The sequence below is a fragment of the Ceratosolen solmsi genome, unplaced genomic scaffold, assembly GCF_000503995.2.
Source record: "Ceratosolen solmsi marchali unplaced genomic scaffold, CerSol_1.0 scaffold49, whole genome shotgun sequence".
In the NCBI taxonomy this organism is placed as follows: Eukaryota; Metazoa; Arthropoda; class Insecta; order Hymenoptera; family Agaonidae; genus Ceratosolen; species Ceratosolen solmsi.
Window position 1 is genome coordinate 67,798 of NW_011948450.1, and position 26,603 is coordinate 94,400.

Consider the following 26,603-nt stretch of genomic DNA (forward strand, 5'->3'; position numbering starts at 1 on the left):
TTTATCAATAACTTTAAATTTATGTAAGATTTATATAGTAAAAATAATTATATAATTAAAAATAATTAAATATAATTTAGAGAATAAAGAAATCTCAATTTTTTAAACAATAAACATGCTTATTTTGTGTCAATGAAGAGTGCACTACTGATATTGATTACATAAGCATTAAAACATAATTTTGCATTATATTGTATTATAAACATTTATTATGATTTAAAAAGTTTACAGAATTATATATTATTGCATGTTATTGCACGTGTTATAATAATTATATTTTTATTTGTGATGAAGGATTGTTAATAATAATCGATGACATTCATTATGTAATATAAAGCTTAATTCTAAAGTAATCTGTATAATTGATTTATGCAACTGTTTTTATCTAGTTAAAATGTTTTAAAATATTGAATTTTATTTAATTTACATATATAATTAAATATATTCTAGAAAAAATAAAATCAATTTATTATAATAATTATTGAACAAATTTGAGAGACGTAAAATTATATGAACTATATAAAAAAATGCAATGTTTTTTATAATCATATTTATAAATATATATTTAAATAGTTACATTTTCATAATTTAAATATAAGTAAGTACAAAAAAATGCTATTACTAAATTTATTTCACATTAAATTAGACTATTAAAATAGCACTCTTTCTAGTCATGTAACATAAGAAAACAATTTGAAAAATATGCTTCATTATGATATATTCGAAAATCCCGGAGTTGCTACATTATAATTAGATTTGAAAACGGCTGTTGGTATTAGACCATAATTTTTATTCTGTTTATATATTTATAAGCTATTTTTCCTTAGTACCAACCAATTATACTAGTTCATAAAGTCACCAATGCACGGCTTTGGAGAATATTATCCAACTGTATGACCATGAGCCTGCAGTAAAAAGAGAGCGAGTGTAGAAGTTAAAATGGCGGTTCATATGTGCTGTGTCAGCACCTGAATTGTATTTAATCGGTGAGAGAAGGAAGACGACGGGTACGTACAAATAAAAAATGATGATATCAACAACTCAATAGTACGTTTAGACATCAAGTATTTTGGCAAGTTTATAAATTTGTCATTGTATTAAGAAGGTATATGAATGTAGAACATGAATAAGCGCTCAATAAGTGAAAAACGGTTAGAAAAATAGTTACTGAAAATATCGAATAGCGCTATAGACTAACAGAAATTAAGATATTCGTATCATCAGACTTCTTTGGATTTGCTACTGTGAGTTTCATTTTTTGTTACGAATTACAGAAAATTAGTTTTTCTTTTATTGTACACAAGAAAATAAGATTTAATTATATAAAGAGCGAGGTGAAAACTAATGCTAATAACAATCATGAAACTAGGTAACGACTGAGACGAGATCAGTAGGGTGTTTATTTTGTGTGCATTCATATTGATAAAGTTGAGAACACAAGGGTAATAAGGCCTACGGCAACGCGGGTTTACTGTTTGTTATCCAGTTTTCATGTATCAACTTGCAGTTAAACAATTTCTTAAATATGGCAATGAATCCGAGAGATATGGATGGTTTTATGTTACTTCTATCAACTACTGATATAAAGAAGAAACTTCAAATTGGTGTACAACTGCTTAACTATTTAGCTGATCCATTCAAGAGCATTGAGTGTCATGACATTGGCTTATTTATCGACAATATTGTACCATGGCTCAATAGTAGTAATCCCAAGGTGAATTTTATAAGTTTATTATCTCAAATTGAATTTTAATTAAAAATTTTATATTAATATTATATTAATATAGAATAAAAAGAAAAATAACTATCACCAATTAATCTAATACTAGTTATTAACTTAATATATTATTACAAAAATCTTAACAAAAACTCAATAAGTTATATATTTTATCAAATTAACATATATTATATTTCTATGAATATTCTATGCTAATTAGCGGAAGTTATTGTTAAATTTTATATTTAGGTAATAGTATATTATATATATTTTATAAGTTAAACAAATAATATTTCAAAAAGGTAAGAGCAATAAAACAATATTAAAGATTTGTTATGATTATTTAAAGTTTATCTCTGTATAAAAACTATTTAGTACATATTGTGATCAAATAAAAAATGAAAGTTTATAATATTTATGATAATATTGTATATAGTTTATATAATAATTTTGCTGCCTGAATACTCAGTTATTAATAGCATTGATTTCTTATAATTTTTATAAAATTAATTTGGTAAATTATTTATTAATAGAAAATTCATAAATAGTATAAATTATAGTTAAATGGTATATAATAATAGCGTTTATAACTAACTTTTAATTGATAAAGAAAACTGTTTATTTATTTTTCTTATATTAATATTGAAATTATTAATCATTTAAACTCCATATACTTAAAATAACATAACGTAACGAATATGATATTAAAATTTAGAGTTTAAAACAGAAATTATGATGTTTTTTTTATCCTGCATTTCTAATATTCTCTTGTTTGTAAAAATATAATTATTACACTCATTAATAGAGATAATTATCTTTATCTGAAATACAGTTGTTGTTATCTTTTTAACATTTTTTGATTGGAAATACAATATTTACCAGAAACAGAAAAATAATGGAAGAAGAAAGGGAGAATTTATTTTATTTTTTTCAATATATTAACTAAGACATATAATTTGGAAAATTGATTTTAAAAGTATTATTTTATGAAGTATAAGCTTACTTACAGAATAAGATTTGATTTATAAATTTTATAAAGGATTTGTATTTACATAAAAATCTATTTCTATTCTTTATCAAAAAAGTTGAAGATTGAATACTTAATTTTTGAGAAAAATAATAATTTAAGAATAATTTTTATTTGTATAATCACGTTCATATAAACATAATATTAACTTTATTAAACTGTAATTTATGTTGATTTTAGTTTAATTTTATAAAGTTCTTAAAATACATATATATGTAGTTAAATGTTTAACGTTTAATGAATAGTATTGTAAAAGTTACAATGTATGGTCCTATTGAGGATTTATCAACTGATTTTAGTTTGAAAATGAATGTAATTAAAACAGTGTCTTTTATGACGGTACAAGTGATACATTAAGCATCATAAAGTAAAATTTTATCGTACAGAAATTTATAATTGCGTAAATTTATATTTATTTCTATAATTTTCTAATTTGTAAAAGAATATAATCCGTTAGTTGTTCCTTTAACAAACTCCGTCTGGCGTGATTGAGGGATGGAGAATGAGCAAAATTTGAGTTTAACATATAAATATTTGTTCCAAAGTTGTAGTGATGTAATTCTTGGCTCGAACTGCCAATGCTTCAATAGCTTAGTTTGCCGCCCGCTCTAGCAGACGCTCGGGAAGGAGTGAGATGTAGGGGCTGTACAAGAGTCGTGAGAGTTGGTTAATTATATATTTATTATACAATTTATTACACAATTTACATATGGATGTTGTAGAATCTTCTTTAATCTTATATGAAGATACGCTTTCTTGACTGGCTTCTTATATAGAAGGTGTCACTACACAAGATGCCTTGAAATCGTTGAATTAATGAAAATTGCAGAGGTAAATAATTACTGTACACTCCTTGTTGGAGAGTGTGAGATAATCTTGATGGTTGTCTTATGCCAGCTCTGCCGCTGGCTGACAATAATTTAAGAGATAAAATGTATTAACGTACTTACAGCGATGTCGTAGTTTAATATCTGATTCAGCGGTGAGTTGGACACAATTGCACGCAGCAAAGCGACTACGTGCGGCGTGACTCTTATACTCACAAGGATGCACTATTCTTGATCTGATCTTGCGGTGAGAGGGACGCAAGTCATGTGCGGCGTGACTTCTTTACTCACCAGCATGCACTATTCTTGATCTGAATTACTAGCACTTATTTCTGCGTTGAGTGAATGTTAGACTTTGTTTTTTAGACAATTAATTTCTATTACTTGACCTTTCCCTAGACTGCTCACTGGTCTTTTTTGACTTGTCTTTGCGGACAAAAGTACTTGACTGCCCACGCGGACTACGTGTTCCTGGTGTCCCCCGCGGACAGCGACTTTTCGCTGCCTTGTTCCCATCTTTAAGGTCTCTTGCCATGAGTCCCCACTCAAGGAGCTTCTGGTCTTAGTTTTCCAATCAGCGCGCCACTTTTCGGCGGCATGATGAATGTGCACGCCCTTTTCCCACTTCATAAGAAATTAGGCTTGGACAATGAGAATATCGAAGGAGTATCTCTGGCGGCAATGCGTGAAGTGGAAGAGTTTCCCCTCTCCGGGACTCATCGTGGTGTGGGTGATTTTTGGTCAAGCGTCTTCGCTTGGCCTATGCAAGCAAGCAACATTTGACGTACTTGACAACAATGCATGCTTGCTGGTGGCATTGAAGGCACACGTGCGGCACAGATTGCCGAACGTCGCACGTGCCGAGTTTCAGGTTGCAATAGATTTTAGGAAATCTTTTTCACGCGATTATATTAACAGACTGGCCAGGTTTTGATGGTAAGTCGCAAGGGTCTTCATTGTATTCAAAACAATTACTACGTCTTTAGTACAAAAGGCAATAAATGGCTGTTTACGAGTTCACAGATCTACAAACCTTTTCGAGTCTCATGCAACCTTGGCGAGACTTTCTTAGTTTTTTGTATCCGTTCGATAATTCTCTTTTATCAGCTCTTGAAAATTTTTCTAGTAAATATAATTCGAGAGATTTTCTTTTCACTCTCGAACAATATTCAACATATAAAATTAATACGTATCGAGTGTACATCAGTGCTTTTTGTTACGGTTTATAAAAATGTTAATTTTTATTTTCAAATGCATAAGGGCCACAGTTCTCTGTCATTATTAAAATTAAATGATTATGGTAAACATTATTTATTCGTTAAACTATCATATTTTGTTAAACATTACTAACGAATTAGATATTTTAACTAATCATTTATTTTAACAGATGCACAATCATAATAACGATTTATAATTTCGACTATATAATCGAACATATATTTTATTTATAATAAACGTATACTTGAATTTATAATATTTATTATACTTTGGTTCCTTATTTTTAATATATGAGAAAAAAGATATTTATTACTAGTGACCATCTACTTTATTAATAGTTACGTAGACGACTAAAATTATATGAAATGGATTATATTTCAATTAAGAAAATTAATAAAACACTGGTTCAAAATATTAATAATCGTTCTTGTATCAATAATAATAGATATATAATAGTAAATTACATTAATGTAATTATTAACATACGTAAGTATTCAATTTTGACGATTTGCAAATAGTAGTACAAAGTATACTTTGTACTATAATATTATAATAATATTATAATTATCTCTAATATTCGAAATTGCTTTAGTAGAAAATATTAGCAATAAAAAATTATTTATTTAGTATTGATTAGTGAATCTTTACAATTAAAAATATTATTAATTAATTTTCATTCGATTTTATTGCTTCTAATGTTACTCAGTTTTAATTCTTTTTTTTTATTATTTATAATGAATATTTATAAATAAGAATATTGCTTTGTTCTTATTTATTAACCATTAAAAGAATAATATTCAAAATGTATATTAATGCAACATTTACAAACTTATAAATTATCTTTAGAGAAAGATAAAATATTTGAAAATTTAAAAAAGACACGTTTTGTTATTGCATAAAATGTTATTGTAAATTTTTGGAATCAATGATATGGAATATACATTTTATCTTGAAAATCAATGCAGAATATTTTAATTTTTAAAATCGGTGAAAAATCTATAAATATACAAGTTTAAACTCTTTCGTATGTGATAATAGTTGATATAGCTATTTAATTTGTGATATATACAGAGTTTTCGTTGATACAATCTATTAATAATAAAAACTCTCTAAAACCTATTTATTATTAGTTTAAAATTATTATAAGTTTAAAAATTACTAAAATATATAGCTTATCTATGAATATTTTATTTTAATATAAAGCGTTAATATAATGATTGACATTTTGTAATTATAATTAAAATTTTTATATGAAGATTATAATTGATGATCATTAATTGAAATTTTGTTTTCAATGATGAACAGTGTTTCTAAATCACTAGGAAGGACGAGCACTTTGCCTTATTAATTTAAATTGAGTTTGTTAGATGTTGCATAGCAATTATGTGCTAATATGTAAGTGTAGATTTGCGATCATTTTAATTTATCGCAGAGAATTTATTTATTATTTAGTTTTATTTAATAGATTTCTAATTTAATGTAATATTAATATCATTTTGACAACATTTAAAATACGAATGCAAGGAAGTGTAATAACAGTGGAATGAGAAACATTTTATTTCATCTAAGTTGATTTATTAGTATTCGGATTTGATTACAGGTTATTCAAAATGGTCTAGATGCACTTACATATTTAGCCGACCGAATGGGCCACGATTTTAAACCTTATATTTCTACAATTGTTCAACCAACGGTAGACAGGTTAGGTAAGTAATATTTTTTTGTTATTAGACCCCAGCAAATTTGGTGATGTAAATATAAGTTTAAGACTATAGTCTTTTTAAAAATGTCTTATGCATTTTTACTTATTAATATTTTTGTCATGATAAGCAGTAAATATGAAAAAAAAATTGATTTCCCTTCATGATCATTTAATTATTAGTAAATTTTTTTTTAGTTGTTAAATGTACTAATATTGTCACCATAAATATTTTACAATATTTATTTAATGTTTTGTTTTTAATTACAAGTCGTCTTAATAGAGAACAATTATTTACAATGATATAGTTAAAATTTACTAAAATAAACAAATTTGCTTGCAATTATTATCTAAAATTAAAAAATTAAGTAATTTTAAACTCAATATTGTAATTTAATATCATTGTTGTTTCCCATTATAAGTAGATGATAAAACTAATTTAAACATAATATTTTTATGAAATATGGAATATAATATATTCAAAAACTATCTTGATAGTATTCATGTGTTTATTAAATTAATAAGAAATTTGACTCAATGGAATATGAACTTTAAAAATACAAAAAAATGGAAAAATATTAAAAATTATTATTTCACTATAAAATTTCACTTTTTAATAAAATTTAATAAACAAGTTTAAAAATTACATTATGATACAAGATATTTTCAAATAATTTTCTTTAAATTTTTTCGGCAAATTTTTTATGCAAGTATAAATAAAGAAAAAAACAATTTTCAATATTCAAAATTTTATATTATGATCTTGTAGACTTAATATAATATTTTAATAATTTGTATTTGTTCATATTTAATCAATTTTATTGCCTATTTTAAAAAATAGTATACGATAAAATGTTGTAGTTTTAAGATTAATTCATAAAAGTTAAAATTTACTTGTGATAACAAGATAGAGCATTTAATAAAATTTATGATATACCCCGTAGATATTTTTGCTTGAATTAAACAAATTTAATTATCAAAGAAATGAAATATGTGGTCCTACTTTATATTACTCTAAATAAATAAATATTAAATATGTATTTCTTAAATTATAGATGCCATGTATTATAAAGATTATAATTTATTATTGTAATAAAAAAATATTTTTTATAACTAGGAAAATAATTTAAACATGTTAAAATACATACCTTTTATTTGTTTGAAAATATTTAATTTAATTTAATTATAAATCTAATATTTAATGTAGGTGACAATAAAGATTCAACAAGAGAAAAAGCACAGCTAATGATTTTGAAAATTTTGGAAAGGGGTAGTATGTCACCTCAAAATTTATTGGACAAACTTCAACCAGCTTTCACTCATAAAAATGCAAAATTACGAGAAGAAGCGCTTATACTTCTCACAACGACATTAAATGAGTGAGTAAATAATTTGTGATTATGTTTTAATGTAGCGCTAGAATAAAAATTATTAAATAATTGTTATAACAGCTTATGAAATTTTCAAATACATAGTCCTATAAACGTATTTATTTTAATATAGTTTAAAAAATTTTAAATTCGCTGTAATTGAATTCATATAAAATAATATGATTTAATTTGTTCTATTCTTAAAATATATGCAATTTTTTCATTTATGTTATGACGCTCATTATCGTAAAGACGAATTTATTGATTATTTTGAAATTTATTATGAAATTACTTCTAATAAAATAAAAGAATTATTTTTTGTATTTATAAACATTTTTTTTACTTAATTTATGTATTATTTTAATTATCTTTTATTTTATATTTAATTCCATTTGGTATTATAACTTATTGTTATTACTTGAATATTTTGTTATTTATTTTTTATTTTGTGTACACATGTATTTATATTTTATTTTTAGTTTCCACTATTTTTTTATAATTCAACTATTCTTGAGTGTTGTTTTATTCTTTATCTTATAATATTACTATCAAATTTTAATATTCTAATTATTAGTAAATTAAATATTTTTATTGTTTAGTAAACATTGGTTATTTATAGATACAGTGATTTTTATTTTTGCTGAAGGATGATCGTTAATTCATTTTTGGAATATTTTATTTTTAATATTTTAAATAAAAATGTATAACTAGAACAAGAGAAAATTATTATATAAATTAAATATTTAGCTAAAGAATAAATTATGATAATATATAAAAAAAATTTTAATTATTCTTTTTTTTTGTATATTTTGTATGAAAATTTTGATATTAAATGTTTATAATTTTTTAAAACTAATTTTCAGTAAAAACTTTAAATTTCTTTTGTACTTTACCATTGAATACTTTAGATTTATAGATAATTATGTTTAAAAAAATGTTGAAACCCTTTTTCAAAAAACTTTACTAAATATTCTATTGGTTAAATTAGACATGGTGCAGATGAAATGGCACTTTCTGGTGTGACTCCTAATATAGTGAAGTTGTTATCAGATCCAACAGAAAAAGTAAGAGAAACTGCAATGAATACTTTGACAGATATCTACAGGCATGTGGGTGACAGGTTGCGAATTGACTTGCAAAGGAAGCATAACGTACCACAGGCCAAGTGAGTATCAGATTTTTAATTTGAGAGAGATTATGTTAAAATAATAGAAAATTTATTTATACTTATGTCTTAAAAATATTGATCAAGTTTTTGTTCTTCATTCTAATTAAAACAAGCTAAAGTATCATTTCTGTAGTACATTTATTATGTTTATATTATATATATTGTATATTATGTGTATATAGATATTTACATCAAATTAAATTTATAAATTAAATGTTATTAAATACTATATTATCTAAAAAGTAAATAAAAATATAAATTGTTTAAAAGTAGTTGTGAAAATTAAATTTAAAATATTAATATATTTATCTGTGTAATATTAAAATAAATACATCTAGTATTTTCTATATTTTTTAATGATAATTTTGTAATTTAGAGTTAATCAAATTTTTTTAAGGTTAAATACGGATTAACAGATACTTGACATTTAATTTCGTATGAATAAAACATTAAAAATAATTTCAAAAATAATTTTATATCTATTGTACTATTTATTTTATAGATGCAATTTTATATAAGACTAATAAATAGATTGGTTTAGTAGATATCTAAAAAAATATTGCTTTATTATTAATTAATTGTATAAATACTATTATTTAATATTTTTTACAGATTAACTCAACTGATAGAAAAGTTTGATCAGTTGAAAGCTGCTGGTGATATGTTACCACAGGCAAGATCTGTTGAAGGTGAGATTATATTCTTTTATTTTATTATTACTTTTAGGTGGTCATACATTGCTTTATTAATACTATATTCTTGAGCTATGTCTACTCTCATTTAACGAAAAGCTGTCATATTAAAACCATACCCATCTTCTATATAATTGGGAACAATTAAACCAGTGATTTAACTGTATTTTTGTTTACTTTATTGTGTATATTACTTCTTACGTAAGATAATTTAACTTGATGTTTATTTGAATACTGTACAATTTAAACTATGCTTTGTTTTGATATTTTATTTAGAAACAATATATTATAACAAATTAAGTATTTATAATTTGTTATAATAAATTCAAATCTACATTTTATTTATTAAAGTATGTTATAAAACATTCATTTTTCTATAATTATATACACTTTACTTAAATTAATTTAAATAGTTAAAAAATTTTTTTATTAATTGCAACTTTTAAAAAAAATTAAAATTTATATAATTTATTTAATTTTAATATTTTATGATAAAAACTATTATACTAAATTTACTATTGACGTTTTATAATGATTTGGATAATATAATATTTGATAGAGAATATTTATTTAAAAAGTAGATAACCGCAATGCATATTTATGAATCACATTGAGAATATGTATTACAATTCTTGACGGTAAATATTTTATATAACAATTAAAATGTTTAATTAAAATACTGTAATGTTTGTGCATAAAATAAGAGAAATTAAAACTTTAAGGAATCATAAACAATGATCTGAGTAGTTATTTAAATTTTCATTTACATTGAGAAATTTATATTTACAAAGTTTTGACAAAATATATAAACATATTATCTTAAAATAAAAAGAACCGAAATCTTAAATTAATGTACATGTATTTAATGAATCATGGAAGAATTAATATTAATAACTTCTCATATAAAACATAAATAACTTCAGGTTTTGTGCATACTCAGTAGATGATAATATTAACTTTTTCATTTTATTATTGATTCTGTAATTACAACATATTTGAAAAAATTAATAAAATAATGAAAGTATTCGTAATATTAAATCAATCTAATTATAATACAAATAAACCTTATAGTTAACTTAGCGCATGAATGTTACAAGATAATTTATCTTTTCAATTTTTTATATATTTATAAAATAAATTTTTATTGCGTTCAATATATTTGATAAATTAATATGAATTAATATTTATAATAATTTTTTAGTTAAGAGAAATTTATTATATCCTATTAAACAGTATTTATTTTTTCTTTAATGAGCCATAATTTTTAATAGTCATAAATTATATATTTATTATACAAATTTCGTACTAAATTTTTAAATACATAATTATTTCCAATTTTTTATATTAACTACATTATCAGTGTCATAAAATAATGAAAAAAATTTTTAATTTTCAATGTAATCAAAATTATTTCATACATATTAAAAAGAAAAATTAATATTTTTTATAAAATATTAGTTCAGTTTAACAAATTAAATTCTTTTTCAATTTTATCGTTAAATCATAAAACTAATGTTTATATATGTTAAAATACAAACAATTGCATAATTTAAATTATACGAAATTAGAAATACTATCATTAAGTCTCAATAAAAACATTAATAGACAATGAAAACTTAAATATTACAACACTTCAAAATGAAACATTTCAAAATGAAAAACTCTAATATTTTTTTTATTTATGTAAATTTTTGTTTAATATTTTATATGGCAATAAAATATTTAAAAAATATGATAGAGATTAAATATTAATACTGAATATTTTATAATAGTAAATTGAAGGTTAATTTTTATTTCAGAAATTGTATCTTAAATTTACTTAAGTTTATAAGGATAAACAATCAATTGAAATGAAATACAGTTTATAAATGTTATAAATATTTAATTATATTTTTATACTATGAAAATTATCGAATAAATTATTATTATTATTTTACTTATTTTCTTATATTTAAAATTATATAAATATATAGGGATAATTTATTTAAAAAAAATTTTTTTTTATAATTTATTATTCTCATTAAAATTTATACTTAATATAAAGAAATTGAATAATATTAAATTAATTGATTATCTAATTTTATAATAAATATACGTAATAGATTGTATTCAGCATATCTAATTTAATAAAACGTATGTATACATCGATATAAAAAAAAAGTGGGCAATTTTTTCCAAGGGCTTAACTAATTAATATTTAAATAATTAAACGTTAATCCTTATAAAATATATAAAACATAATGTACAAATTGTAACAATGATAATAAATTATTGTATTTGTTGAATATATCAATGATTTAGGCATACATTGTTTGAAGTATTGTTGTATTTAAAAAATTTAAATATATTTATTTTAAAAGTATTTAGAATGTTATATATAGTAGTATTAAAATAGTTTTCTGTATCAATAATCTAAATTTATGTTATTTAAGATTGGTAATTAATAGATAAGAGATAGTCACTTTCTTGATATAATGTACATATATTATATACTATATACTATTTAATAATAATAAAACTATATTATAAAAGAAGTAAGCTTTAAGTAATTTTTAAAGATACAATAACAAAATGAGGAATGAAGCATTGTATAAATTTTGTTATCATTACTAATAAAAATTTAATTCAACGAAAGTAATTATTACTTGTATTCCCTTGCTCACTTAAGCATAAAAAAATTACTTAATAATAAATCTAATTTTTTAGGCTTAAAAGCATCATTATTTAATAGTATGTAAATAAATTTTCATAAATATAAAAGTTTTTCAACTAACTATACAATTTGCAATGATGAATAAAGAAAACATTTCATAAGCAGCCGCGTTGTTATGCAAAATTATAAATGACGAACGCACATTCCGCAATTTAAATATATAGTATAATCGACAGAGGATTAACATTATTATTTCAGTGCATATATATGTCAATATTTAAATGGGTATGTGTAAACTGGGCACATTTCTTAATAATGTAATTATCGCTTTTTAATTTTCATACGTGCCATTTATAAGTTAGGCTTTGAAAATACAATTGTGAGGTAGTTAACAATAGATACGAGTAAAAAGTAACTAAAACAATATATATTTAAGCATAAATATATATACCTTGAATAATATAAATCTATTTTATTAAATTTTATTAAATATTTTGTTGTTACATATTATTATAGCAAACGTAAATATTGCATTAATTTTTATCAATTGATTTGAATTATAATTTATAAGAATTTGTCAAATTCAATTTAAAAAATATGGAACCACTGTGATACCAAAAAATTAAAAGAGAATAAAACGTTATAAAAAAATTTCTGTTCTAGTTGGAAAAGATCTTGACGAACCCGACAGAGTGGTAAGTAAATCTAGTTTATACAAAACAAAATTTTTCATTATTTATAAATTCCATATTCACGTATATTTAGATAAGATCGGCATTGGTAAAACGAACACCAAGTTTGCTGCAAAAAAAAAGTCAGTTTGGTCCGGCTAAAATATCGTCTGTATCACAAGGTATAACTCTTACTTCACATTCATATTCAAAACTATTAATAAAAAAAAAATTAATTAACTTGTTTATTATATATTGTGAGACGTTCTACTTGAATTATTTGATATTAAATTACAAATTTTTGTGTGTAGTTACTAAAATATTTGATTTTATTTAATTGTAATTTATATATAATTAAAATTATATTATGATTTTAAAATGTAGAATTAAAATTAATTTATATAGCCCGAAAAAATATTGTACATCTTCATCGGTACAATTAATAGATAAATATTTTGCTAATAAGACACATTTGTTATTTTGTTATTAAATATTTTTAGATTTTTAATTTTAATTATTGTAATCGAGAATAAGTGCTTGTATAGATGAACATAAACTCATAACGCAAGCACATACTTTATATTTGATTCTACTGAATGCTTGAATTGTAGTATAAATATCATTAAATTTTTAAACATATGTTATAAGAATACTGAAATAAATTAATAAATTACTAAACATCTTGTATGCAAAAATATAAGAGGCTCATCTGTTACAATTATGTATGAGTGATGGCAGTAAAATTTAATAAAACTATTTCTGTACAAATAAAAAAAGTAAACTTATTAATAATTATTATTAGTATAATACAAATGATTGAATAAAAACTATTAATAGTAAATTATAAGTGCTATTGTTTAAAGAAAAAATGTGATAATTACAAGATTTATTTTTTATATGGTATATATATGTTAAAAAAAACTCATAGTTAGCTTAATAAATTATTATAAAGCAAGAAAAGTTGGAAATATTTTTTTTAACATATAACAGATAGAAACTAATAATTTTTTATGCAGTAACGATAAATATTTACATATAGTATTCTTACTAATTTATTGCTAAATAAATTGTTCGGTATAAATTACCACAAGTCGTTGAAGATTCGTTGAAAGTAGGCTAATGACAATAATGTTACTTCCTACGCGGGTATGTTAATGAATATTATTTTTCTTGTTAAATATTCGCTTTAGTGCAGGTGAATTTGCTAATCCAAGATCAATTGAATAAATCGAATCAGTATCTTAAATCTATATTTCAGGTACTTAAATAATAATTTACAGTTACATATAATACAGTACGATTTTTTCAGAGTTTCAGACTTTTAAATGATGGTATCTAATTTTTATCTTTTATTTACTTTATATACGATTGTTTGTTTTTAATTTTATGTGCTTGATAGTTAAGTACATATTACGAAATTCGAAGGCAAAATGATGTAATTCCTGGTAATCAAGTTTGTATTTGAATAATTGAATAATCTTTGATTATTTATTAATTATTAAATTATATTAAATTATCAAATTAAACTATAAAATATTTATTATATGTGAAAGGTAATATAATCATTTTTATACATATTTATTGATAAATATGTAATATTAATATAATATATTAATATATTAATATTATTGCATCGATTAATATTCGTAAATTAAAACTTTTAATTAATTAAAATAAACGATATTTTTCTAAAATTTATACAACGATTAATGTAAATTATAATAAGCTTTATATTTTACTTAAAATATGTAAGAAGTATTTATTAGTTATAATAAAGAAGGAGTTAAGTATACTACAAGTATTATAAAAAAAATTAATTAAAGTTCCCGTATTATATAGTACAGCATTAATTTTTTATTTTATTTAGTTATTTCATATATGAATTTTCGGTTGATTAGTCTTATTAGGAATAGATTGTTATGTGCAGAATTTTAAATAAAAAAAGTAAATCTATTGCTTCATATGTCCACAAAGAATGAAAAATAAAATTTGTTACATATTAATTAGGTCAGGCTGGTGCTGTTGATGAGGAAGTTTTTTTAATGGCATTCGAGGACGTACCTTCAGTTAAACTGTTCTCTAACAAAGATCTTGAGGAACAAATGAAAGTGATAAAGGAGACTATTGGTGATGATAAAAAGGATTGGAAGCAAAGAACAGATAGTGTATGTATTAAGCATTCGTTTTATTTCATAATTTAAAAACTATAAAAAGGATTTGGATCATAAATAAAATATTGCACATTTAAAGGAAGTCGTTTCTTTTTTTCTTTCAAGTAAACTCGATGCTTTTTAATAAAATAACTACTGTTACAGGCTGTTGTGTATATTTTCAATACAGAAACTACAATCACAATTAAAATTTGTAAGAATAGATAAAGCAAATACACATTCTGTACATTTGATTATTGAAAATTATTAAGTTATTTATATCCACAGAATTTAATTTTTAACATGAAAACTAAATAGCAATATATAATTGGAAAATAAAAACGAAAAATATTACTCTTTTCACAAATATATCAGATCTACATTTTTATGAATAAATATAGATAATTATTTATAAATTATATTATTATAAAATAAAAAATCCTTTTATAATACTAATAACGTAAAAAATTAAATAATAATAAAAATGAAAAAAGAATACACATTGCAGTATTAATTTGTTTATCTACCGAAATATAATTAGAAAAATTATTTTATGTAATGATAGGAGAGAACATGTATTTATTTCAAAATAGTCAGTTCACTGACTATAATATTCACTACTCTACTTAAGAAAAAATTATAATTTGATATTTATTATAACAAAATAAAATATTAGTAATTTTATATCTCTAACATACGATTAAAAATTGGAATGTTATATTTACTTAACAAAATAACATTATTTTACGTTTATCTTGATGTTTAAAATTGTATCTTATAAATTTTTAATTATATTAATAATTATTCACATTTATTAAATAAGAATTAAAATGTTCGTATCTGAAAGTTGCATAAGTTTTTTATTAATTACGAAATTGTTAATATATTTGCTTTCTTTAGTAATATTTATATTAACTTATATTTTATAGATGAAAAAATTGAGAGGAATAATTGTAATTGGTGGAATGAATTATGACGTATTTTTTACATGCTTGAAAGATCTTCAAAGGCCATTCGAATCTGCTTGTATGGATTTGAGATCACAGGTAGTCCGCGAAGTTTGCATAACACTTGCTTATTTGAGTCAACAACTTAAGAATAAATTTGCCAGTTTCGGTGAGACTGTGTTGCCGACGTTAATGAACCTCATACAAAACAGTGCCAAGGTACGTTAATAGTTATTAAATAACTTACTACCTAGAACGATTTTTAATTTAAAACAATGCAGGCTTTTGGTATTAAGTAATAAGTTTTGTAATCTTTGAGAATTTTCTTGTTTATTAATGTATGTTAAAAAAATAACATAAATTCAAATTTGTTCCTATAGTTATAATATATTCAAAATTAAAATAAATATAAAAACTACTTCTTAATTACTTCTTTTTATCTTTAAGTATAACTGAGTTTTTAATTAGTTGTGCTGGCTAAGTTTTAATAATGTAACTAATAAAAATCTAAATTGATATTATAATATTTTTAATTTAAAACTGGAAATCAATTGTAATTTTCTAGTTTTATAAATTAAAAAGTAAACAAAAAGAAGTGAATTATAATTTGAAAGTTTAATTTAAGTTATTCTGGACATTCATAAAAGAAACTTTAAATTATATATAGAATTTTTGCAAACCTCTTTTCCTTTTTTAATATAAAATATGTAATATCTGTAGTGATAGGGTCAAGCTATATAATTATTCTTTATTATTGGTATAATTTGTAATAAAGATTAATTAATTAACAGAATGTATTTTTATTTTTATATTTATAATTAACAGAATATGTATTGACCTATCTATATTTACCAATATTTTTTTTTATTATAATTTAGTTTATTTTTTGGTTGAATTCAATAAATTTGCATTTATAAAATTAATTTAAATACTGTAAAGTTTGGTTATTCTATGCTAGGAGTAACTGTAAGACCTTTGTAAAAAAAACTAATTCTAAGATCAGTTAATACAGTATTAAGTTTAGCAGTAGATTATTAACTAAATTAAATATAACATACTATATGTAAATAGTATAATATTATAAAAATTTATATTTAATGTATACATTTAGATATATTTATTAATTCAATAATTTTCTAAATTAAAAATATTTCTATTGTATATTATAAATTGAGATTATTTACCAACGAGTACTTAATTACATTACAGTTTTATTTTTATGTATATTATTTAGTGTATTCTCAATTACGTTTATAAGTTTATGCTATTGTTTAAACCAGTTATTCATAATTTTTATCAGTATTATTTAAATTTTAAAAGTCATTTTATAATGATTAATTTAGTTTGTGTAGTACAAATAAGTATGTTTATCATATAAAAATTATAAATTTTTAAATTTTATGAATATCAAATTTATATACAAGTAAAATACATATTTAAGTAATTAAATCTCAATTTTGTCAAGTTCTTCTATGGTGTATAAGATTCTATGCTGATTAAGACAAATCTTTTATAATAGTTACAGTGAAAAGTTATTATGAAAAGATTTTTTCTGTAAGTGTGTACTAAAAAGAAGAGTATAGTGAAAAACTTATATCAGTATCTAGAAGATTAAGTTACCTAAGAAATTTCTTTTGATAATAAAGAAACAGACAAGTTAAAAAAAATCTTCAGTTCATATTTAATTTTATATATTTACACAATTTTTAATATACATATATATAATAGTACTATATATAATTTTTTAAAACAAACTTTCAAAATATTAATGATTCATAATATTTTATTATGTTCAAAGTAACTGTGAGACTCTCATAAAATATGTAATTCTAAGGTTATTTAATATCATAGCATTATGTTTGATTAGAAAGATTAAAATAAAAAATTTTAATGAAACAGCATTATCTAGATTTATAGAGTATTTAGCCAGATTTTTACTAATAAGTTTTGGATTTTCTATTTTATTTAACCTTATGAAGGTCATGGCGACGGCAGGTGCAGTAGCCGTTCGTTTTATATTGCAAAATACACATAGCAGTCGCTACGTGCCAATGATTGTGGCATCGCTAAACAACAAGAGCAAAGATATACGCCGTGCAACATGTGAATATCTTCATTTAATTTTGCAATCTTGGCAAACAACCATATTGCAGAAGCATGTCATTATACTTCAGGACGGAATTAAAAAGGGCGTAGCCGATTCCGATTCTGAAGCCAGAATGTTTGCAAGAAAGTAAACGCTTTTTCTATACTGATACTACTTTTACATATTTAAAATATTTACTACGTCTATTAATTGTAATAATACCATCTATACAGGGAATTTATTGTTGATTCCTTTTATGTAAGATGCATATTAAATGTCATAAAATATTTCATCGATTAATTTATTTAAATTAATTTCCAAAAGTTAAATATTTAATAAAAAAATGAGGCAAACTTTATAAATTAAAAATTTTTCGTCTTTTAAATTCATCAACATGAATTTTCTATTATTTTTATTAATTTATATATTTATCTGAAACTGAATTATACAACAATTAAGATTTTAACTGTTTGTTAGTATAATAAATAATATGATTATGGTACAATGGTATTCAAGTAAAAATTTACGTTTATTATTTTAATAATCTTTGAATTAAAATGAATTTATAATAGATTATACAGTAAAAGAATATTTAAAATAATGAAAAATTATTTTTAGATCTTATTGTGCATTCAAAGAACATTTTCCTGAACATGCTGAAATACTTCTTAACAGTCTTGATACAACGTACAAAAGAGCTTTGATGTCTTTAAGCAATAGCGGTAGTATAAACAGCTTGAATGCAGTACAGAAAATTACTAGTATTAGTCCACGAGCATCTAGACCAGCTATGAGTGCTACAGGTTAGTTTGAATACTGAAAACTATCAAATAGGAACGTTGATGAATTTCATTTAGATGTACCTTAATTACTAGCATTATTGTAATCCAAACTGGAATATTGTTATGTAAATAAATAATTAACATTAATTAAATTATTTTATGTAAGGTCGAGTTTCTCCTGGAGTAAGATCATCCAGTGCCATAGATATTCAAGCTGTTCAGCGAGCTAAAGCCAGAATGAAGTATGCTTACATGAATCGACAAAAAGTTACACTACGTAAGTAATATTATAATTTTATTTAATATAAATAAACTTATTGAAGAGATATAATTGAGATCAAATATATTTTTACGATACAAGATGACCACAGTTATCAGTTAAAAAGACAAGGTAGTGCAGTATTGTTTGGCATTGAAATATAATTTAAAATTATTATTCAATTTTTTTATATCTTTTATTTTGTAGCTCGATTAAATAAATCGCCAGAGTCAAGTTGTATAGTCAGTCCTGAAAGAATTGCACGAACTAGGACTCGAGTTTCTGGAGTTTCCCAATCACAACGTAAGTTTTTTATTTATAAAATAATGTTAAAGATATCTATGAAAATATTCTAAACAATTTTATTTTACCTTTCATTAAATATCAACAAAAACTACTTATAAATTAATTATAAATGAATTGTAATACTATGTTAAGACTAAATTTTTTCTTAAAAGTTGCTTTTTATAAGAATTTAATTTTTTTATTAATAAATAATTTATGATCAATAACATTAAAAAATTACTAAATCATTTATTTTCACAAGATTTACTCATATTTAAAAATGTATTTATCAATAGAACGTAACAAAAATAATTATATAAAAATTAATATATACATAAAGCAAATTACTTTAATTGTTTATTTCAATTTCAAAAGTGAAACCATTAAGTTAATAAATATTAACGAATAGATACATTTGCTTTTATATATATAGCTAGTAGTAGATCAGGTTCGCCATCATCAAGATTAAGCTATGCAACATATAATAGAGATGGAGAATCTCTTATTTCAAGAGCTAAAATACTGCCAGATTATGGAATGAAAAGCACAGGAAATAGTCGCGAGCCTAGTCCACAACGATTTGGTTTTGATAGAAGCAATTTTGGAAATAAAATTAGGTAAATAAATTGTTTTATCTTTATCATCATAATATATAAAATAGAAAAGAGTTTATATAACTTTTAATAAATAGAAATAGAAATTTGCATATGTCACCAACGGATAGACCTCCGTCTCGACCAGTCATGGCGCAGAAAATGCTTCAACAGTCACGTGAAGCGGAATCTGCATTAGCCGATGCTCTTACCTTCGACAGTATCGAAAATTACACTAGGACCTCAAAAAGCAAAGGGGATCACAGTGATGATAGTGAAACTAGTAGCATTTGTTCAGAACGTAGCCATGATAGTTTTCGTAGGCCTAGTGATGTGAGTATTTTCTAAAGTTCAATTTTCATTAAATGTACAATTTAAATCATTTGAAAAAACAATTTGATATACATGTAAAATAATTCTTAAGATCTTAAATTTATATAATGAAAATGTTATTTATTTTAATCACTATTTATATATTAATTTACTTATATATATCATGACCTTACTTGTTTAATTTAAATAAATTGTTTTTTAAGATAATTCATTGTATTCTTATATGTCTAAATTTAAAAATAAAATTTATCTTGTATTCAAAATATTATGTTTTTCCTATAAAATGATTTATTAAGAAACGTTTGGCTCCATTCTATTTCCTGTAATTTATTTAATTTGAATTAAATGAACATATTTATTTTTATAAAATATGATCATGATTGTGGTAACCTGTTAGTCATTCTCGTGGAATGGCTCACAACAAAGATTGTATCGTGACTATTGGGATCAGTCAATGCCAAAGGTTTGTTTAATTTTTGAATTATTATTCATATTATTATTATTATTATTATTATTGTTCTTGTTATTATTGTTATTATTATATTATTCATAGTTTTGATCCATTTATTTTTTTAAATTTTATTTCTATATATCCACGAAGTCTGTTTAATGTTATTTTTGATGATTTAAATACCGAATTACATAAATATGTTATTTTATTATATTTTATAGGTATTTTATGTGTTTGTATGTATAGATGTTATTAATATAATTTAAGAACTTAAAAGAAATTTCATTAATATATGTGCCTACAAGCAAATTTTATTTTATTTGTGAAGGACATTAAAGAAATAATAGAAAATTGTGGTCATAAACATTGGGCCGATCGTAAAGAAGGATTACTTGGCTTGCAGCATTTTCTCGCTAATGGATATACATTGAATGCAACAGAGTTACGTAAAATTACAGATATATTTGGAAAAATGTTTATGGATTCTCATACTAAAGTTTTCAGTTTATTTCTCGATACTTTAAATGAATTAATACAAACTCATTGCGAAGATCTTAGTGATTGGCTATATATATTATGTACTCGACTTCTTAATAAATTAGGAACAGATTTACTTGGATCAATACAAATAAAAATTCATAAAACATTAGAAGTTGTAAAGTAAGATAAATATTACTTTATTAAATATTATTTGTTATTTAAAAGGGCTAAATTAAACGAATAAAAACTATTTAACAGAGAATGTTTTACTGGTGAACAGCTATTACCGTCTGTAATGCGATTTTTAACGAATCCTACGCAAACGCCGAATTCCAGGGTGAAGGTGGCAACTCTAATATTTATAACTCAAATTGCTGAAACTGCCGAACCATTAACTCTGAATAATTCCATTGGACCTGGTCTTGCAAGACTATTAGATTGGACAAGTGATGTAAAAAGTCAGGATGTTCGGAGACATGCTCAAAATTCTGTGATTGCTCTTTATAATTTAAATCCGTCAAAATTGACAATTATCCTTTCAGAACTACCAAAGTATTATCAAGTAAGCCTTTTAATGTAATTATAATTTAATGCGATTAAAAAGTTTAAATAATCATTAATAATACAAAAATATCTATATCTACTACACATTTATGTTCATTACATCTTTAATGTATAAATATCTAATGCATCACACTAATAATTAACGTATTACTTTAGTTTTTAATTATTTAATTAATAGTTCAAGGCATGAAAAATATGGAATATTTAATAAATTTGGAAATACAATATTTTTTCTATGTTTAAATATAATTTTAACAAGTCTTGAAAATCTTCATAAATATGTAATGTTTAGAAAATAACAGTATTCATAATAATTATGTAATCCTAGGAAGCTGCATTACCACTTATTCAAAACCATTTGAGAAAATCCTCGATTACAAGTACACCAGCTTCTCCTGGTACACCTTCACTAAGAGTGCCGAATTCACCAGCTCGCACGAAAAGTAAGATAGACAACGAAACCATAGATGATAGCTTGAATTCAGAAGAAGTGTATAAGTATGTATATATAATATTTTTTGTATCTCATTAAATTATTGCACATTTCAATCCTAAAATTTATTTAAAATAAATTGTTAGATCTTTGCGACGTACAACGGCAGAAATACAAAATTATGGATTCGAACGACTAGAAAGAGCGACAACTAGTAAAGATAGTGGTATTAGTAACATGGCTGATATTGAAGAAAGGCTAGAAGGCCTTACTTTATCAAATTCTGTATGTTCCATTTGCAATTTTAATATCAAAATAATTAATTTTATTCTAATAATTATAATCATTTTATTAGGGACGATCTTCCTCTGTTTCTTCTCCTACTCAACGTGGACAAACTGTTAGTAATGTGACAATTAATGGCTCGAATGATACTATTGCTGGTGATTTTATATTGACTCAAGAAAATAATGGTTATAAAACACATGGTTCATCTCCTGATTCAATCAAAGGACCTGAAGTTCTTGATAATACGTTGAAGATTTTGCAATCCGAGGAATCGCAAATTACAGAAAGAGTAGCGGCATTACAAGAATTCCAGTTATATGTTCGAGAGGGTGATGCTCTTTATATAAAACAACACTTTAAGTAAGTTGTTTTATTGTTTCATTATTTTATATAATTAAAAAATTTTATGAAAATTTGATTTATATAATTATATGCATTTAAATTTGAAATGATTGTTTTGCTCTATGAAATTTTATTTTACGAATTTTTAGAAGACTGCTTAAAACATTAATTGGAAGTTTGGCTAGTGATAATAAAGAAATGCAAATTGAAGTACTTCAATCTCTTATAGATATGCTAAAGTGTCCAGAATTATCAGAAAGCTTTTCTAATTATGCTGAATTATTAGTTTTAAAAGTAATTAGAGCACACAAATTTGATGATCAAAAGTCTGACATCAGTAGCAGTTGCAACAATAGTAGAACCACGGTAAAATATCCAGAGGTACATTTAGGGTTGTTTATATTAACTTTTTTTTTATCTTTTCTTTTTTTAGTTTTTTAAATTCAATTTATATAAATAACAGTATTAAATAAATGCAAAACTATGTTACAAAAATTAATACATCAAAAATAATTTAATTAAGATACAGTATGATGTTATTTTATCTGTCTGAAATAATTAAAACATATTTTAATTACGTTTCTAGTGAAATATTTTTTTCATTAATATCTTTTTCTTTAATTTTACTTTGATGATATTTATTATGGGGATTTATATATAATATTATCTATTTACTTATTTATTATTTATTTATATATTTACTCAATTAAAGGTTGCTATATTTTTATTAATGGTTATTAATATATAAAGGTACTAAGAATGGCAGAGAAATGTGCAGCAACTGTAGCTGTAATTTTGCCACCTGAACAAACTATTCAATTTGCTTCATCAATGATGACCACAGAGCCGTTTCCACAAAACATGGGTGCAATAAAAATGCTTCACAAAGTAGTAGAATATTATGGTAAAGAGGCAATAAAACTACATCTTTTAAAAGTCATGCCAGGGCTTTTAAAGGTAATATATACACATTTTTTTAATTTATAAATTATAAATTAAATTTATATCAATAATTGTATTTTATTCTAATGATTTTTTATCATCATTATGTAGTGTATGTTTTAAGCAGTCATTTGATATATAATACTAATGGTACTGCGAAAATTTATTTAATACTAATAATTTTTATTTACATTAAATTACATATTATATAGCAACTTATAATTTAATATGTATAATAATAATAATATTAATATAATAATATGTATAATAAGGATTATGTGACTTTTCCCAACTTTACACTTTAATTGTATGCATTAGGCTTAATGATATATTGGTGCATTGAAAAATATTGATTTTTATCGTACGAATTTAAATACTAGTAACAAAAATGAGTTTAATAAATAAAACTTGCAGGCCTATGATGACACGGAATCGACAGTACGTAAAAGTGCGGTGTTTTGCATGGTTGCAATACACGCAGCAGTCGGCGAAGAAGTTCTTAAACCTCATCTCAGCTCTCTATATGGCAGCAAGCTCAAACTTCTTAATATCTATATTCAACGGTCACAACAAGCCAGCAGTCAGCCCGCGAGTCCACGAAGCAACAATAATAAGAATTAATTATCAACGAACTCAAGTAGTAATGCTTGCACTGCAGCTGTTACACTGAGAATAGTAATTATGAAAAGATTTGTACATCTTGCCGCTAGGCACGCTACTTTTTCGATATCTTAGCGAGACTCAACCGTAATCTGCAGCCGAATGTTCGCTCTTGATAAAGTACAAAGAATCGAAAGCGAGACTGAACGGTTATGCATCATTATAAGCAACAGTCAAGACGAGCACCGAGGATTAAGGCGTCTAATTTCAATGAGTTCACTTGGAATTCTATTGTGTCTCAAATGACTGTGTACATATTTAGATGAATGTTTTCGCAAAAAGACCGTTAAGCGCACTTGTTCTTTTTAACGTTGGTCGATCGATACAATTGACTGTACAGCATCTTGAGCAATAAAAGCAATTAATGAATATATTGTATTAATAATTTTATACTAATGATAAATCTAATTAAATCATTTTAAAAAGTGTCTGATAATGAAGTTTTCGTAAAAAAAGATGCTATGTGATATTTTTTTATATGTTTTGAATAATAGATGAGATAAAAAGTTAATATATGACTTAATAATAATATATTTTTAACTGACTTTTTAAAAATTGAGATTATGTGAGCTTAATATAAAAATTAACGAAAAGTATCGATCGACCAAGGACATTCTTTAACATGTTACTGTGAGGGCTTTTAGTTTACAGTATGTGCAAAAGAAAATCGTTCTTGACAAATACAAATATGCGCAACACTGATTTTCAATTGAAAAGATTCTAACTCTTTATATTACATTAATATCTTTCCCTTTACTTACTTTTTGATGTATCAGTTACATGTTTAGTATTATAATTCGTTATTACACTTGATAATTAATTATTGATTTGGCGTATTATTTTCAACAAAGATACGTAAAGAATCATAATATATAGATGGCATGTGCTAGTCAACAATCCTAAAGGATGCACATAAAGATGTGAAGAAAAATTGGAATATCTTCTCTTAAAAACGTCAAGTACAGGAAAATAAATTAAAAGCAAAATTTATCATGACGAACAAAGTGAGATAATAATGTGAGTAATATGTTACATTAAAATATTTACGAGTTCGTTTTAGAGCCTCGTTCAATTACCAATATATAGAAATTGACGCTAAATTGAATTTAATTAATAATGTTCATTAACATAATTCTTTTGTGCCATTACCATAATTTTCTTATGTACATAGCAAGACAAATGCGAGTAATGTTCTTACATTTCTTAATAGTTATTAGTGTAAAGGAATTATATAGTGTGGTCAATCAATAAATTAAAAAAAAAATATTATAAAAATATTTTTTCATATATAAAATAAACAGTAAATTTTTAATTGATTATATCTCAATAAATGTAAGCAACATATAGTACATAGAATAAAAATATAATTTGACACATATTTTGCATGTGAATAATCAAGTGCCAAAAAGATTGAATTTTTAAATATATTTCAACATTTATTTAAAATTGTTTGTAACCTTTTTGAAAAGCATTTTTTTAATTACAATTTGTACAATCACAAACAATTTAATGAATTAAATACATCGATAAAATGATAGATATATTTGTAATAAATTTTAAAAACACAATTCAAAAAATTATATATCTTAAATGAATGTTACTCTAATTTCCTTGTTAAAGTTTCATTTTTTTACTACAGCTTAAAAATAGTTTTAGTATGAAACGATTATATGTGTATATATACAGTTTATTATAAATAAATGTAGAGTACATATTAATATAGTATTAATATTACAATAACTTTTTCATTACTATATGTATAATTTTAATTTCACTTTCAAACAACTACATTTAGTAATGAATGCTTATTTTTGTGCACCATTTTAGATATGACTTATTAACCATAACTGTTAAACAGCGATAATTCGGAATATAAGATTAATCATAAGAAGAGTGATGAATTGAATTGCAGAAATTTATCTCTTTAGTTTCAGTTTTTTTAATATAGCGTATTATGTAAATTTTA

The 26,603-nt window shown here is 23.2% G+C and overlaps 1 protein-coding gene across 1 annotated transcript; it reads left to right on the plus strand.

Moving 5' to 3' along the window:
• The first annotated feature begins 833 nt into the window (after nucleotides 1-833).
• On the plus strand, nucleotides 834-25,160 carry chb (CLIP-associating protein). The gene is made up of 24 exons (XM_011505040.1): nucleotides 834-1,714; nucleotides 6,390-6,495; nucleotides 7,696-7,867; nucleotides 8,847-9,023; nucleotides 9,639-9,715; nucleotides 13,035-13,066; nucleotides 13,137-13,224; nucleotides 15,050-15,207; nucleotides 16,122-16,358; nucleotides 18,119-18,372; nucleotides 18,844-19,028; nucleotides 19,174-19,284; nucleotides 19,474-19,569; nucleotides 19,985-20,168; nucleotides 20,243-20,477; nucleotides 20,875-20,940; nucleotides 21,257-21,588; nucleotides 21,667-21,970; nucleotides 22,301-22,470; nucleotides 22,552-22,690; nucleotides 22,761-23,053; nucleotides 23,185-23,416; nucleotides 23,786-23,992; nucleotides 24,392-25,160. The coding sequence occupies exons 1-24, from the start codon at nucleotides 1,526-1,528 to the stop codon at nucleotides 24,596-24,598; spliced, it is 4,251 nt and encodes a 1,416-aa protein (XP_011503342.1). The 5' UTR covers nucleotides 834-1,525; the 3' UTR covers nucleotides 24,599-25,160.
• Nucleotides 25,161-26,603: the final 1,443 nt, after the last annotated feature.